The 18,455-nt window shown below is 41.9% G+C and overlaps 1 protein-coding gene across 2 annotated transcripts; it reads right to left on the reverse strand.

Moving 5' to 3' along the window:
- Nucleotides 1–3,940: 3,940 nt before the first annotated feature.
- Nucleotides 3,941–10,649, reverse strand: LOC112238550 (troponin I, slow skeletal muscle-like). Of its 2 annotated transcripts, XM_042318547.1 has the most exons (9): nt 10,513–10,626; nt 10,243–10,262; nt 9,229–9,232; nt 8,911–8,955; nt 8,394–8,435; nt 8,077–8,208; nt 6,028–6,117; nt 5,585–5,773; nt 3,941–5,164 (listed from the first exon to the last, which is right to left on the reverse strand). In XM_042318547.1, the coding sequence occupies exons 2-9, from the start codon at nt 10,251–10,253 to the stop codon at nt 5,066–5,068; spliced, it is 612 nt and encodes a 203-aa protein (XP_042174481.1). In that variant the 5' UTR covers nt 10,254–10,262; nt 10,513–10,626; the 3' UTR covers nt 3,941–5,065. The 2 variants fall into 2 exon arrangements, with proteins under 2 accessions (XP_042174481.1, XP_042174482.1); XM_042318548.1 differs by lacking the exon at nt 10,243–10,262 and having other exon boundaries at nt 10,513–10,649.
- Between the last annotated feature and the right edge of the window lie 7,806 nt (nt 10,650–18,455).

An 18,455-nucleotide genomic window follows, 5' to 3' on the forward strand; every position in this document is an offset into this window, starting at 1 on the left:
ACTTACCCTACATTGTTCATCTCATATGCATACGTTGATACTGTACTCTATATCATCGACTGCATCCTTATGTAATACATGTATCACTAGCCACTTTAACTATGCCACTTGGTTTACATACTTATCTCATATGTATATACTGTACTCGATATCATCTACTGTATCTTGCCTATGCTGCTCTGTACCATCACTCATTCATATATCCTTATGTACATATTCTTTATCCCCTTACACTGTGTATAAGACAGTAGTTTTTTTGGAATTGTTAGTTAGATTACTTGTTCGTTATTACTGCATTGTCGGAACTAGAAGCACAAGCATTTCGCTACACTCGCATTAACATCTGCTAACCATGTGTATGTGACAAATAAAATTTGATTTGATTTGATTTGATTTGATTACATTTGAATGATATTTACAGAGTTGTAAGGGGAACCTACCACATGAGTGTGCTGGAGTGACCTTAGATATTCCCCTTTTGTCACCGTCTGAACGAAAGGACAACGTGACTACAATCCAATAGCCCTTGCCACCTCAAATTAATTCAACCCTCTACTTAATCAAGGAGAGAGAGAGAGAGAGAGAGAGAGAGAGAGAGAGAGAGAGAGAGAGTAGAAAATCAGGCTGCCTGCCACAATATCTAGAGTGGATGCACACCTTAAGTAAGTCAATGATCTCATACTTGGCACGAGAAGGGTGAATAGATGGGATGTTCTGTGCTCTGCTTCTCTCAAGTCTTCCTCAGAGTGACTAGGAGAACAAGTCCCTTGACCCTCATAGGAATCAATAGGAAGGAGGGCAGCTGGGAGCAACTGTTTATGCATTGTCAGACAGCAGAACGTTTCCGGCTGCGTTGTGGGTTGAGGGACGAGCGTTGCGTAGGAGTGACGCCAAATTGACGTAAGACAGTGCTGTTTATCATGTTTCAAATGTTTCCATAGTGACTGACAGGAAGTGGTGTTTTTTGAGGGGTGTTGAATCGATCAGTCATTGTCCAAAGTGACACCTACGCCATTATATCATCAATGTCAGAGTGAAGCTTATCAATTCATCGCTGCTCTCGCTTTCAGCCCACACACCACACACACACACACACACACACACACACACACACACACACACACACACACACACACACACACACACACACTTCTGTCTTTTGTAGTGCCTTGTCTCGGCCAGAAGTTGGCCTTGAGGCCTGTTTCACTGGCTTAATCTCCCACACAGACTAGCGGTGAGCATTCATCTGAGTGATCTCACATTGACTACTGCTCTCTCTTCTACCTGACTTGTGTGTGACAACATCAATGTATGACTATCACTGTGCAAGTAAATATCTGGCTAACTTGTCTGTTCTTTCTTCATTTGACAGTCAGTTGTTTTTAGCTTGGAATCCGGCTTGAGTAAAAGCACACACTGAGCCTACCAGCCTAAATGGATGCAGTTGTCCCAGTTACTACTGTTGACTTGCTGCCATCTAGTGGACCCAGCAAAGGACTGCAGTTACTACTGTTGACTTGCTGCCATCTAGTGGACCCAGTAATGGACTGCAGGTACTACTGTTGACTTGCTACCATCTAGTGGACCCAGCAATCGACTGCAGTTACTACTGTTGACGTGCTACCATCCCGTAGCCCTGGCAATGGACTGCAGTCTCATGTGAATCTGTTACACCGTATGTAAGTGATTGGGACTTGTTTTTTTCCTTCGAATTTTGAATTTGATGTGGTGTGGTATGTCTCTGGTTCCAAAACCTATGTTTGCGGCTTGTGCTTTTTATTACAAGCACGCTCGACTACTGTAATGCTCTCCTGTCTTCTCTCATCAAGAAAGCCATTGGTTAACTACAAAACATACAGAATGCTGCAGCACGGGTACTGACCAAGACCAGACGGAGAGCACACATTACACCGGTCTTAAGGTCTCTGCACTGGCTGCCTGTGAGTTTTACAATTCATTTGAAGATTCTTCTATTGGTTTTTAAATCAATCCACGATTGTGCACCCAAGTACATGTCAGACATGCTTTTAAGTTATGTACCCAGCAGGTCCATCAGGTCCTCTGGCACTGGCCTTTTAACTATCCCAAAGCCTAGGACCAAGAGGCATGGAGAGGCAGAAATTAGTTACTATGCCCCCAGCCTCTGGAATAGCCTGCCAGAGAACCTGAGGCGGGCCGAAACTGGACATATTTAAAAGAGGTCTTAAAACACACCTTTTTAACTTTGCTTTTCCTTAGGGTGCTTTTCCTTAGGGTGCTTTTCCTTAGGGTGCTTTTCCTTAGGGTGCTTTTCCTTAGGGTGCTTTTCCTTAGGGTGCTTTTCCTTAGGGTGCTTTTTAGTTGTTCCGTTTTATTGTTATTCCTCTGTTTTTGTCCTGTGAAGCACATTGCATTGCATTCCATTTCTTTAAATGTGCTGTATAAATAAAGCCTGATTTGATTTGTGGGTATTGTTCATTTAGGGCTGTGTTGGAAACTACTACGGTATCTTCTTCCCAAAGGTTAGTGGAAGGACAGACAACTACTTTACTTAACTGCTTATCTACATGAACACCAACCACCACACACACACACACGTGGGCACCGGTAGGTCTCCTGGGAGGCACACACACTGGTGAACCTTCATAGAGTTCTAATGTGTGCCTTTCTGAATAAACACTGAACAGGGGGACAAACACTCACACACACCTGGCACCACATTGACTGACATGAACCTGTCAACACTTCCCTCTCACCAGCGGGCCTCTGGCTATTATTGGCCTGGGTGTCTCTCATACTCGGCATGACTGTGTCTGGGTGACAACAGCCAGGCGACCCACGCAGGCCAATAAAGTGAATGATGTGCTCCAGCTCCAGTGTTTGTTTCCAAGGTTGGATTAGACTCAGAGAACAACAGAGCTAAAAATACAAGGTGACTGAGGATTTGATGCAGGAGGAAAGGCTTTAAGATTCACCATCTGTTGACAACTGAACTCACAACACCCACCAATTGTTTCTGCTTCTTATTAGGCTGGTGTAGCTGTCTCGTGTGTCCAATAATCTACCAGAAGTTCTGCTGTGATTGTGAGTTGAGGGATAGAGTTTCTTGCATTTCATTCCTATTCCTTAGCTTTAGAAGACTAAAGCGGTCCAACAGTGGGTGTACGACAGCGCTGATGAAGCCTTTGGCCAGATCATCCAGAAGATCACTACTTTATCATATTAAAGTGGTTCCTGGGACATGAAACACTGTGCTGCTGGATCACAACCTTTTGACTGAAGGTCATTGTCAAAGTGTTTTTCCCTCGCCTGTAGGCAACTTCCATTTGAAGTTTACAAAGTAGCAGATGAATAACCCCTAGTATCGCCCAACCCCTTGTTTTTCAATGGCATTGTCAGTCTATCGTTTGCCAAATCCATCAACACTGTTCACCCAAATTACAAAAAATGACATATTGGTTTCCAAACCCTGTAAGTGACCTATGAACAAGGTTTTCACCACAATCCATGCTTTGGTTAAGTTTCCCTGGCACTTATTTCAAATGTTAATATTTTAGCATTGCGGCACAAATCTTAAGTCATGGTACCTATATTAGCATTTTTAGCGCATCGTGTCCAAATCATCCTAAAGTATCTGAAATTAATTGTCTAGCTCAACAAAGTCACTTTTTGATATGAGCTGCATATGATGCGTGAAAAAATGCTAATATAGGTACCATGACTTGAATGTGATTTGTGCCACAAAAGCTATAATGTTAGCATTTGGAAACCAAAGCATAGATTGCTGTCATACCGTGTCTATAGACTTCTTACAGGGTAAGGAACAACATGTAATTTTGTAATTTGGGTGAACTATCCCTTTAAGCTGCTACCCATGGACATTCATGCCTCTATTAGATCACTGAGTACCAGACAATAGAAAATAGACCCTGATGTGAGTTCACATAACAAACCAAGGACATCCTTTGGTGATTCATGTTTTATAATGCCATAAATAAAAGACACATACATCTAATCTTCCATAATAAATAGCAATAGTGAGATATGCACCACACACAGCTTTTGAAGAAGTGGTTAACTGTCCCAGCGTGATAGGCTAAGTCGTCAATGACAGGGTGGAGAGATCATGTGCGAGGATGTCAGCGAGGGGTTAAATCATGCTGTTTTACCATTGACATCAGCCCTGAGGGAGTCCGAGTCCGAGAGAGCAACATGTTGCTTAATTAGTTAGGAAATCATCATGATATTGACAACTGTAAACGTTCATCAGCCTCAAGCCTTTCCTATTTCTGTAAGACTATCAGCCTAAAGGTTTGACTCAGTGGAGGACTATGATGACTTCACTATTCTACATTACTCCAATCATTCACTTAACTTTTATGGAACTTCATCGTGTTTAGGTAGTTCACATCTTCACGTGCTTTATAAACACATCAATTCCTAATCTCTCGTGGACAGATTATGGAACATAAATGTTATCGTAACGTCTGTCAAAAGTTGTTGGGATGTGACGACTAACGAGGAGCAGTAGTTTTGGTGCTTTTCCATCACTGGTTATTTGGACGTATCAGGATTGGGTGAAGATGGTGCTTTAGCTGAGAGTTTCCGTTTAAGGGGTGGGGACTTTGCTAGTCTTGTTAGTATCTTATCTCATACATTTCTCCCCATAACTTAATTGAGCGTTTGACGCAATTACGCAATATTTTTGTTTTGGGTTTCCAAGACTACCTCATACAGTCTCATCTGAGGGCTTTGTGGTATACTGTTTATATTGGGTTGGGTTCCAAAACTAGTTTATACAGGGTTGTAAAATATTTGGTAAGTAGTACCTGAAAGAAATCGCAGGCTTTGTAAAACTCTTATAGAAACCCTTCCACTCCAGCAGAGAACTACAACCTGTTTTACAAAACTACAAATCCATCTAATGGACTGCTCAGCACTGGACTCCTCACAATTTAACCCCATGCTGCCTTTGTACTGCGGTAGGGTGGCGGGGCACTTTCAGGGACTACACAGCTCCTCCTCCTCTTCCTCCTTTCTGGACCATGTCCTGCGCGTGGTTCCCGTCCCAAGGCTGTAGCATGGCTTACTGGCCGCCAGATGCGTCGAACATCTTCTTGCGGCCCTCCATGCCAGACATGGCCTCCACATTCTTACGCCAGTCGGTCACCTCAGACGTGAGCACCTGAGAGGAAAGAGGAACAAATACTGTGCTGTCAGACATCAGCGTTTAACTAGCTTTAGCGCCCAAGCTTCCTTGTGTTTGTGGAGAGTTGTCTCAGGTGACCACATTACAACCTATCCCCATACAATGTGTAGAGGGAAAACAAACAATGAGTAGTGCTATGCTAAGTCATGTTTGATTAGCTAGCTAGCTACTATAATAAGCTAACGTTATGGTCTTAGATACTCTCAGTTTAACCATTAGATGCAAATGCTTGGAGGTCCATAGTAGCATGGTTTCCAGTACCACACCATCTCCGCACAAGCCAGTGCTTACTAGTGCCAGAGAGGTTTCAAATTTCAAGGTGAGCTAACTTAAAGCTTCAGGAGAAAGGAAGGATGCATTGGTAAAGTATTTGTACATGGCCCAAGTCCCAGTTACCTTGTCTTTGTCCTTGTTGGTGTCTTCCTTCTTGACAGACTTGAGGTTGGACCTGAGGTCCATAGAGCCTTTGTGTTTGGTTCCCAGCAAAGCTCTCATCATCTCGTCTGCAGAGACGCGCACCTTCCTCAGGGCGGGCTTCTTAAACTTCCCTCCTAAGTCCTGCACCTTCAGCTTCAACTCATGGATCTGTAGATTTCATCGAAATCTACTATTAAATATTATAGCAACTTGAACCAACACCTAGCAACCTCTTCAATAAGTGTTGGTTTGATACTTGCTGGACCTGGGTTCCAATCCTGGCCAGGGCCAACCCCAGGAACTGGCACTGACCATTGATTTGGCCCTGACCCAGCTGCAAAACTGAGACTAACACCCATTTGTTGCCTCCACAAGAGGCAGGACCTGAGGATAACATCTCACCCAAAGGGCCGAAGACTTACATCTTTGTTGTGCTTGGTCACTTTGGCCTCACAGTCGTATCTCTCCTCATCTACCACATCTATCTTTCCATGGAGCTGCTTGCATAGGTCCTGAAAAAAATAGATAAACATACTAAGATTAAATATACACAAAAAAAGGTGATATCTAGAACCTAAAAGGGTTCTTCGGCTGTCCCCATAGGAGAGAATCCTTTGAAGAGCCCTTTTTGGTTCCATGTAAAATCCTTTCCACAGAGGGCCCCAAAAAGGGTTCTACCTAGAAACCACAAAGGTTTCTTCTATGGGGACAGCCAAATAACTCATTTTGAACCCTTTTGTCTAAGAGTGAAGAATCAAATCTCATTGAGATGCAGTACCAGTCAAAAGTTTGGACACACCTACTCATTCAAGGGTTTTCTTTATTTTTACTATTTTCTTCATTGTAGAACAGTAGTGAAGACATCAAAACTATGAAATAATACATATGGAATCATGTAGTAACCAAAATAGTGTTAAAACAATCAAATTATATTTGAGATTTGAGATTCTTTAGTATCAAATCAAATTTCAAATCAAATTGATTTATATAGCCCTTCTTACATCAGTAGCCACCCTTTGCCTTGACGACAGCTTTGCACACTCTTGGCATTCTCTCAACCAGCTTGATGAGGTAGTTTCTTGGAATGTATTTCAATAAACAGGTGTGCCTTGTTTAAATTTAATTTATGGAATTTCTTACCTTCTTAATGCATTTCAGCCAATCAGTTGTGGTGTTGTGAAAAGGTAGGGGTGGTATACAGAAGATAGCCCTATTTGGTAAAAGACCAAGTCCATATTATGGTTAGAACAGCTCAAATAAGCAAAGAGAAATGACAGTCTATCACTACTTTAAGTCAATTTGGAAAATTTCAAGAGTTTTAAAAGTTTCTTCAAATGCAGTAGCAAAAACCATCAAGCGCTATGATGAAACTGGCTCTCATGAGGACCGCCACAGGAAGGAAAGACCCAGAGTTACCTCTGCTGCAGAGAATAAGTTAAAGTTACCAGCCTCAGAAATTGCAGCCCAAATAAATGCTTCACAGAGTTCAAGTAACAGACACATCTCAACATCAACTGTTCAGAGGAGACTGTGTGAATCAGGCCTTCATGGTAGAAATGCTTCAAAGAAACCACTACTAAAGGACACCAATAATAAGAAGAGACTTGCTTGGCCCAATAAACACAAGCAATGAACATTAGACCGGGTGAAATCTGTCCTTTGGTCTGATGAGTCCAAATTTTAGATTTTTGGTTCCAACCGCCGTGTTTTTGTGAGACGCAGAGTAGGTGTATGGATGATCTCTGCATTTGTGGTTCCCACCGTAAAGCATGGAGGAGGAGGTGTAATGGTGCTTTGCTGGTGACACTGTCTGTGATTTATTTAGAATTCAAGGCACACTTATCCACACTTAACCAGCATGGCTACCTGGTTTTTCAACAGGACAATGACCCAAAACACCTCCAGGCTGTGTAAGGGCTATTTGACCAAGAAGGAGAGTGATGGAGTGCTGCATCAGATGACCTCAACCCAGTTGAGATGGTTTGGGTTGAGTTGTACCGCAGAGTGAAGGAAAAGCATACAACAAATGCTCAGCATATGTGGGAACTCCTTCAAGACTGTTGGAAAAGCATTCCAGATGAAGCTGGTTGAGAGAATGACAAGAGTGTGCAAAGCTGTCATCAATGCAAGGGGTGCTTACTTTGAAGAATCTAAAATCGAAATTATATTTTGATTTGTTTAACACTTTTTTGGTTGCTAAATGATTCCATGTGTGTTTTGAGGTCTTCACTATTATTCCATTTTATAGTTTTGAGGTCTTCACTATTATTCTACAATGTAGAAATTAGTAAAAATAAGAATAAGTAGGTGTGTCCAAACTTTTTACTGGTACTGTATATTGAAGAGAATAACCATGCTGGAATATTTACTTGAGTGTTCAGTTACAGTCTCATTGTTTAGCTTTGTGATTGGCCCACTAGTTTGGCCCAGTCGTATTGCTCCCTCAATTGGCTGACTTTCTTGTCTCTCACCTGTAGCTCAGCCAATGACAGTCCAGAGAACTGCAAGGGGGGCAATCGCTCTCCCAGGTAGCTCAGTTTCTCCTCATCCCTGTCCTGCGTCTCCTGTTCCAGCTGCTCCATCGCCCTGGTGAGCAGCATGATCTGATTGGACGAGAGAAAGATCCGTCATTCGAGGGGTGGGCCAGAGGCGGAGGACCCAGTCTAATACCACCATGCAGTAGTTAGTCGTCCTCCATGCTTCACGGTGTCACTACAGCTGTATCCGTAATAAAGAATGACTTAGTTATAATCAATGTTAATTGTTAACATAATGCATGGTAATTTACCTTCAGGGAGAGCTTACGCGAAGCCGTAATCTTCGACTTCGGCTGTTGGGAAAAGAACACAATGTTATTGCAAATGTGTGGCCAGTGCTGTATCCTTAAAAGTGAAAATCGATTTTGTCAAGATCGGTGACCTATTCATTTAATGGGACATTTTTTGTGTTGGCCCAAACAGGTTTAGGTGGTCACACAACTGCCACTCACAACAAATCTACTATGGACCTAAAGCATTGGCCTACTATTGGGCCTGTTCCTGGACACAACTAGTCCCAGAATGAAAAACTCTTTCAATAGAAATTCTCCATTGAGCAAACGTTTTACTCTCTTTATAGCATAAGTTTATCCATACAGGGAGCCAGTTACAGTTTAGTCTGAATGTGGTCACTTAAAAAACATTGCCCTTGATTGCTGACAATAACCGATAAGACTGAAGTGGCAACCTTGGGACAACGTGTTCCCTCTCTATATAGGGATTAACACTGTTGAACCAGGGCTGTCTCTAGTTCTGGCTCTAGCTCACCTTGTCAATTAACTTGGGATTCATTGGCCTGGGTTTGTCTTGCTCCTACAGGGACAGAGGGAACATGTCAGAACATTGTTCAAAATTATCGAAGTATACACACTTCTATGAGAGGTAGCCTGAAAAACGTGTCTCTTGATTGATTGGACTTTGTTCAACATTGCATGTAAGATTCAACTAGATGTGAAATAAATGCTTGGCATAACATACAAGTCAAAATAGAATTTTGGTGTCCTACATCTAATATGATGATGATGACGATGGTCATGATGATGATGATCGCGCTGACGGTGAATTTATAAACATTAAAAGACTTACCTCACTTAAATTTGATCAGGTTTATGGGCACAAAAAGACAAGGGAGACACATAAGTAAAAAATAGCATTAGTGAAAAGAAAAACATAATTTGTAACCTGCTGGAGGTACATTACATTGTAATAGGAGACAGAAAGACAGACAGACAGACAGACAGACAGACAGACAGACAGACAGACAGACAGACAGACAGACAGACAGACAGACAGACAGACAGACAGACAGACAGACAGACAGACAGACAGACAGACAGACAGACAGACAGAGACAGACAGACAGAGACAGACAGAGACAGACAGACAGACAGACAGACAGACAGACAGACAGACAGACAGACAGACAGACAGACAGACAGACAGACAGACAGACAGACAGTTGCAGCCTTGTCCCCAAGCCCCATCATAATTTTCCCCATGTATTAGGAAAAGGACACTACAGGAAAAAGCCATTCTGCCGCGTATAGCATTGTAGCATCCCCTCAGTTTTAGCTCTGTGTATGGCTAACTGGCAGCTTAACAGAGTCATTCTGTGTCATTTGCAAGAGAATGTAAGTTGCAAGAGATCCACAATCAGGTAGAACGGACGTATCATACCCTCAGAAGCAGTTATTCTAACATACATACATTTTAACATTATAACTAGGGTCTACAACATGCTGCTACTGTAAGACTTAAATGGTTTATCATCTCAAGACAATAGGTAGAACACACGTATCATACTCCCAAAAGCAGTTATTATATACTTACATTACGTACATTTTTACTTAGGCTACAACATGCTGCTGTAAGACTCAAATGGCTTGTCATCTCAAGACAATAGGTCCACTTCATTATAATAAGGCTTAGCCTACGTATATTTAGAACAGATAATATGATGTATTTTAAACAGATAACACACTGAGGTTGAGCTATACATAATCATTAAAGCGGTAATATTAAAAAATGTACTTGAAGGGAGCTATATGCATAATTAATTAACAGTCAAGCCGACCTATTGTCCCAGATAACAATACTCACTCATCAGCCATTATGAAAACCTTGGTTGGAGAGAGAAAATTTAATTTTGAAATCTGATCCAGGCACTTCAATTAGGGCATCTTCCCTTTGTTGAATTACCTGATCAGCCTGAAACCCTCAGATCATTTCAAATAACTGACAACAGCAACAAAACGCCACCATTCACTTAAGTAATTATTAAGTAAACTAAATAAATTCTTAAGTCATTTACTTAATAAATACTTAAGTTTGATTCTGAATCACAGAATCCCCAACCCAAATGAGTATTACCTGGAATAGGGTGGACCACAGTCGGGTCGGGTACAGTACTCTCTCTCTGTCTCGCTCAAACAACAGAGGGATCTGAGACAATGGGGGTGATTTTCTCTTTTATGTGGGTCTGGGCAGGGCTGGGCAGCGGGTCGACAACAGATATAGCCTAGCACCAGAGTCCTGCAGGAATGGGCTGGCTGGACACCAGGGATGAAATATAACCTCCTGTGACATTGTGACAATTCAGGTCAAAATGTAATAATAAATCATGACCAATGCCTTAATGGCATTGTCTGAAAACTTCTGTGAATTCCTCTTGCTGCCTTTTGCAAAAAGCCCTTGTTCCTATGGAACACTGTAAATGAACAGGGTAATGTTGTTTGGGTTATTTTGTTGAATTGGAGGATACATACTCTGTTTCACTTGTGTGGTTTATATTCTCATTAAAGCCTATGAACGTGATCATCTTGTCTTGAAATGAAAAGAATACATGTGTATATTGGTTGTTGTGATTTTGATTATCATTACTAAAATATAAGTAAATGCCGAAATAATGGAAACACCAACGTAAAGTGTCTTAATAGGTTGTTGGCCACCACAGGCCAGAACAGCTTCAATGTGCCTTGGCATAGATTCTACAGGTGTCTTAATAGGTTGTTGGCCACCACAAGCCAGAACAGATTCAATGTGCCTTGGCATAGATTCTACAGGTGTCTTAATAGGTTGTTGGCCACCACAAGCCAGAACAGCTTCAATGTGCCTTGGCATAGATTCTACAGGTGTCTTAATAGGTTGTTGGCCACCACAAGCCAGAACAGCTTCAATGTGCCTTGGCATAGATTCTACAGGTGTCTTAATAGGTTGTTGGCCACCACAAGCCAGAACAGCTTCAATGTGCCTTGGCATAGATTCTACAGGTGTCTTAATAGGTTGTTTACCACCACAAGCCAGAATAGGTTGTTGGCCACCACAACCACACCACAAGCCTTGTCATAGATTCTACAGGTGTCTTAATAGGTTGTTGGCCACCACAACCACACCACAAGCCTTGTCATAGATTCTACAGGTGTCTGGAACAAGAAATTCCATCCTTTGGTGTTTTGTTGATGGTGGAAACCGCTGGTTCAGGCGCCGCTCCAGAATCTCCAATAAGTGTTCCATTGGGTTGAGATCTGATGACTGAGACGGCCAGGGCATATGGTTTACATCGTTTTCATGCTCATTAAACCATTCAGTGACCACTCGTGCCCTGTGGATTAGGGAATTGTCATCCTGGAAAAACCACGCCCATCAGGATAGAAATGCCGCACCATAGGTTGAAGGTGATCACTCAGAATAGCTGTGTATTAATTGTATAAAATTATTTTCCATGCCAGGAAAATGCACTCCACATCATAACAGAGCCGCCAGAACCCTCATTTACTCAAGTGTTTCTTTTATTTTGGCACTTACCTGTGTTTCTTAATAGGCTGCTGTGACAATGTACAGTAGCTGAAGCATTTTTTATTTGATGTGACAGGTTTAATGGAGGTTAATCAGGGACAACAAATCAGAAGGCTTGTGAATGTTTTCCACGGCTATTTCAGGCCCTTGTCAGAGCCTGTTATTGTGATATATGCAGAAGTGAGATGTGATATTTAAGCAATAAGGCACAATGGGGTGTGATATATGGCCAATATACCACGGCTAAGTGCTGTTCTTTTGCATGACGCAACATGGAGTGCCTGGACACAGCCCTTAGCCATGGTATACTGGCCCTATAATACAAACCCCCGAGGTGATATTATAAACTGGTTACCAATGTAATTAGAGCAGTAAAAACAAATGTTTTGTCATACCTGTGGTTTACGGTCTGATATAACACAGCTGTCAGCCAATCAGCATTCAGGGCTCGAACCACCCAATTTATAATATGCAGCAAAACACTGACATTCATAGTTCCAGTAGGATAGTAAAGTTGTCCTCAACTTTAATGATTGGTATATCTGAAGTATTGCTAGGCCCAATGTTCTGGAGCCGGTATTCTATGTGGCTCGAGCTTCTTCTGATCTTGTCTCCCCCCGGCCTCCCTCTCCAGATAATAAAACATGTAGTTATGACAACGGGGACAGGCATGTCCCTCCTGTCACCAGTAATATGCCACATAACTGTTCTCCTCCAGACATTCCACATGCTTCCCCTGGCCTATACTGTACATGAGTTGTGTGCAAAATGGCAGCCTATTTATAGTGCACTACTTTTGACCAGGGCATTGGTCAAAAGTAGTGCACTATGCTACATCTACGTAATAAGGACCGAGAGGGTGTGGTGTATGGCCAATACCTCGCCTAAGGGCTGTTGTTAGGCGTAATGGGAAGCCATGTTTTATCAAGAACAGCGTAGCGATACTCCAGATACAACAGTAAAGAAGTCGTTTTATGTCGTCCCGGCTGGAATGCTGTTTTAGCCAATCAGACTACCCGTTTTATGAATAGGGAATGGGGTACCATATTAGATGTGCTCATGGTCTGTCTTTTTGGAGTTCAAATGCCATTAAACACACTCTTATAGTATTTATAAGGAATTTATTATACATTTTATGAGACCATATTTATTATTAGATAGTCAATTGTTGGCATGTCATAAAGTTTCAAGAGATTGGAGGAAATATAGCAGTCAGACACATGAAAACATATCAGTCGCCACAATGCCACTCTGAATCAATCCCCACAATGTGTATAACGTAGCTGTATACTGTAGTGTTTATAGGCCTGTACTGTTGTGTTTGCCCAGGGCTCAGAGCATATACTGGATGGGAACCACAGGGTTCTCATTGATCACCGAGAAAAGGGGTACGAGGGACAGGAACAGGGGTACAGGAGGGGCAACAATGTCCGAGGGGGGTGGAGGCAAATGTTCTGTCATCACTCCCTCAGTGATCCCCAGCAGGTGGGCTGGCTATTTCTGCAGCAACCTGACACACACACACACACACACGCACACACACACACAGCTATCTGAGACATTCTCAACATGCACTTCTGCTGTCGTTATGATTTCTGATAGGTACTGACGACTCAATATGTTGCCCCGTACGTGCCTCCGTAATGTGCTTACGCTGATCACCGCAGCCATAACCTGTTCTGTTCATGAGTCCTAGGCTTATTGTCACCTGTGTTTTTGTCATTTGCCTGTTATAAGATGATGCTCTCCTAAGGGGTATACTACGAAGCAGAATCAATGAGCTAACTTACCAGTTGCCTTAGCATTCTGAAATAAATTTGGACAAGTTTGAAATGGACATGGTCTAATTAATTCAACAACCAATTAGCTTGAATTCGAAAATCATTAGTTATTTCAGGTTGTTTATCAAAGTTAGCTGGCTAACTCATTGATCCTGCTTTGTAGTATACCCCCCTGGTTCATGTCCAGCCCCGTCCAGAAAAAACGTTCTACAGATACTCTGAAACAGTTTGTCAAAAAATGTGCTCCAATGCTTTGGTGGCAGGTAGCCTAGAGGTTAGAGCGTTGGGTCAGTAACTGAAAAGTTTGAATATGTGAGCTGAGCAAGGCATTTAACCCTAATTTTCTCCCAGGGTGATGTACTACTGAACCTGTAAATCAACACATTTCACTTCACCTATCTGGTGTATGTGACAATATTTATTTATTTGTTATTTTTTACATATCGAGATTCCAAAAGAGCACCAAACCAATCTCTGGCATGGGAATCATCTAAGAACACAACAACCTTTATATAGGACATGATGTGACCTGTTAAAGCCAAAGTCTGCCTTTTGACAGTGAGCAAACAACTGGCAACAACTGCTCTGTCTTTAGTGAACAGCTGACGTAGGTTGAGCCCAATATCATGCCAGGTTATTCTCTGTCCAGGAGGGTGGCTAACCTTGATACTACCCACCAGGGTTCCCTAGTGGGGGGGGTGACAGAGATGGCACATACCCCTGTATGCCTCAGTACCCCCCCTCACTAAATATATCTCTCTGTCCATATCCCCGCAGCGAGCAGGCTAACCAGGCTGTCAAATCCCATAGTTCAGTTCAGTCAAATTCCCTCACGGAACTGGTGGTCTTCTACACAGATCTGGCTCTGTCAAGATGCTTAACATTGGAAATCCAGGCTACAACAATGGGCTGATGATGGAATGCATAATTAAATACACAGTAGTTTCTCTATGTGATGAAATTCATGCCTTCTCCATACTCGGCCTATGGTTGCTTCCCAATAAGCACTCCTTCCTCCCAAAGTGTGCACTTCTTGAATACCCTTCATGGATTTGACAGGAAATTACATTTATAAGAAACTCCCTCAAGGCCATTCCTACACCAATGCTCTTATATTTGTGAGGAGTAGTAACCTAATAACATAGCTGGCATAGAAAGATGCCTTTCACTGAAAATGGAAGTTAGGTTGAAAATACTGTAACAAAAAAAACAAAAGCATCCACTTTCTGCAGAGGGTGGAGGAGTAGTGAATGAGTGCACACTTCAGGAGAAAGGAGAGATTATTGGGATGCAATCTATGAGGGCCAGAAGTTTTTCCTACCATGTGACTTGACCAGGAAAAACTCTGGGCCATAGTTTTAGGTTATTACTAGAGTTGTGCCTAGATTATTTCCTTATCCGCTCATGTGGTCCTAAAGAGCTTATACTGCACTGGCATTCTTAATTAATAACTTATTATGGCTGGGGTCAGTATTGAGTAGCTTGGATGAATAAGGTGCCCAGAGTAAACTGCCTGCTACTCAGGCCCAGTTGCTAATATATGCATATTATTAGTAGATTTCGATAGGACAGACTCTAAAGTTTCTAAAACGGTTTGAATGATGTCTGTGAGTATAACAGAACTCATATGGCAGGCAAAAACCTGAGAAAAAATCCAACCAGGAAGTGGGAAATCTGAGGTTTGTAGTTTTTCAAGTCATTGCCTATCTAAAGACAAAGGACTTCTCCGGTTGAAACATTATTGAAGATTTATGTTAAAAACATCCTAAAGATTGATTCTACACATCGTTTGACATGTTTCTACAAACTGTAATGGAATTTGTGGACTTTTCGAATTTGGTTTTGTGAACTCAGGGTGCGAACAAAAAGGAGGTATTTGGACATAAATGATGGACTTTATCGAACAAATCAAACATGTATTGTGTAACATGAAGTCCTATGAGTGTCATCTGATGAAGATCATCAAAGGTTAGTGATTAATTTTATCTCTATTTCTGCTTTTTGTGACTCCTCTCTTTGGCTGGAAAAACGGCTGTGTTTTTCTGTGACTAGGTACTGACCTAACATAATCATTTGGTGTGCTTTCGTCATAAAGCCTTTTTGAAATCGGACACTGTGGTGGGATTAACAACAACTTTATCTTTAAAATGGTGTAAAATACTTGTATGTTTGAGGAATTTTAATTATAAGATTTCTGTTGTTTTGAATTTAGCGCCCTGCACTCGATCCTGTTAGCGGGATCTAAGCCATAAGAAGTTTAAGGTGCTGAGCATGAAACTTTGACAGGTTTATTGCTGGGTGTGTTTTTACAATTTTGTTCAAGCATTAAACATCCACAGTATTCTTGCCATCCTCATCAATTAAAGTATTTCACACTACCATACACACACACACACACACACACGTAGGAATTTCTCTCCTCCGCACACTCGTGAGTGGCTCAGCACTGTGGACACTGCAAAAACAACAGACGTTTGTGGGCTCAAATGTGTATTATATGGTTTGGTCACAAAGTGTCATTAGACTTCCATTATTACACCAATGAGTCACTGTATCTGCCTGTCATCCACATGTACTCTATTAATTTAGGGTTGTATGTATTGTAAAATGACTGTAAAAACTGTTACACTCCTGTGGATTGATGAGAGGGATGAGGCAAAAGGAATGGCAAATAAGTCTGGCTGCACAACTTATTGGCAAACGTTCTGCAAATTGAGAAATCAAGTGACTAAAATGAATTAAAAGAAGAAGAAACTACACTATGAAACAAAGATAAATTACAAAGAATGACAGTAAAAAGCAAAAAGAAATTTTGGGCAAAAAGGCAAACTCAGCTCCGTCATTCATTGAATCAGAAGGCTATGGGACTCCCGGTCACGCCCGGTTGTGACACAGTCTGGGATCGAACCTGGCTCTGTAGTGACGCCTCAAGCACTGTGATGCAGTGCCTTAGACCGCTTCAGCGATATGATAGCATTTCGCAAACCCGCTCCCCCCGTCGCCCCAAGATGAATGGTTTTGACCACTAAAGTTTTGCTTCACTACACGCTCAACTGCTTTGATTGGTGTAACGTTAGCTAGAACCATAAAGTGTCTATCCAGATAATAAAAGTCACCTGCAAAAGAAAATTCAAGAAACTTATAGTTACATGTCATTTGCGGCGTGCATGATCATAGGCAAAGTCATGGACTTTGAAATGGATCATTTCACTTCCCCTGGCAAAATCCTGCCATCCTGCCATCCAGTAGTAAGTAAGCATTTCACTGTAAGGTCTACACCTGTTGTATTCGGCGCAAGTGACAATAACATTTTATTTGATTTACCAGCCGGTGTCAGAGGAAGGCCCTAAAAATGGTCAAAGACTCCAGCCACCCTAGTCATAGTCTGTTCTCTCTGCTACCGCATGGGAAGCGGTACCGGAGTGCCAACTCTAGGTCCAAGAGGCTTCTAAACAGCTTCTACCCCCAAGCCATGAGACTCCTGAACATCTAATCAAATGGCTACCCAGACTATTTGCATTGCCCCCCCCCCTCTTTTACACTCCTTCTACTCTCTGTTATTATCTACGCATAGTCACTTTAATAACTCTACCTACATGTGCATATTACCTCATCTAACTGGTGCCCCCGCACATTGACTCTGTACCGTTAACCCCTGTATATAGCCTCCTCACATTGACTCTGTACCGTTAACCCCTGTATATAGCCTCCTCACATTGACTCTGTACTGTTAACCCCTGTATATAGCCTCCTCACATTGACTCTGTACCGTTAACCCCTGTATATAGCCTCCTCACATTGACTCTGTACCGTTAACCCCTGTATATAGCCTCCTCACATTGACTCTGTACCGTTAACCCCTGTATATAGCCTCCTCACATTGACTCTGTACCGTTAACCCCTGTATATAGCCTCCTCACATTGACTCTGTACCGTTAACCCCTGTATATAGCCTCCTCACATTGACTCTGTACCGTTAACCCCTGTATATAGCCTCCTCACATTGACTCTGTACCGTTAACCCCTGTATATAGCCTCCTCACATTGACTCTGTACCGTTAACCCCTGTATATAGCCTCCTCACATTGACTCTGTACCGTTAACCCCTGTATATAGCCTCGCTATTGTTATTTTACTGCTGCTCTTTAATTATTTGTTACTTTTATTTCTTATTCTTGTTTTTTGTAGGTATTTTAATTTATTGTTTTATTTTTACTGTATTGTTGGTTAGGGCTTGTAAGTAAGTATTTCACTGTAAGGTGAATAGCTGTTGTATTCGGAGGATGTGACAAATCAAATTTGATTTGAACATGAGCACGTGCTGACTTGGCTTTGTTGTACTGCACCTGAAGCCTGCCAGCAGCCTACCTACCAAAGGTCCATTACAATGTAGAGCTTCATCTTATTCTTTCTAACTATTTCTATGGCGGATTCGAGGCCACAATTTATTAAAGATGCTAAAACTTGAGATAACACTAGATGGCGAAGTCAAAGATAGGCCAGTGGTGTCCATATGTGGCCAAGTATGGCCTAAATCAATGCTTATGACTTATCCAGCTTCAGAACCAGACATTTGTTTTAATAAAGTGTTGTAAAAAATGTTTTATAGCTGTAACAGATAACATTAGCTAGATAAGGTTAGCAAGATAGCTAGCTAACTACACTGAGGTCAGCATTCTAGGTACCCACTGGACACTGACATAAATTCAATGTCTATTCCACGTTGGTTCAGTGTGC

This window comes from Oncorhynchus tshawytscha, unplaced genomic scaffold (genome assembly GCF_018296145.1).
Source record: "Oncorhynchus tshawytscha isolate Ot180627B unplaced genomic scaffold, Otsh_v2.0 Un_contig_1741_pilon_pilon, whole genome shotgun sequence".
NCBI classification, from domain to species: Eukaryota; Metazoa; Chordata; class Actinopteri; order Salmoniformes; family Salmonidae; genus Oncorhynchus; species Oncorhynchus tshawytscha.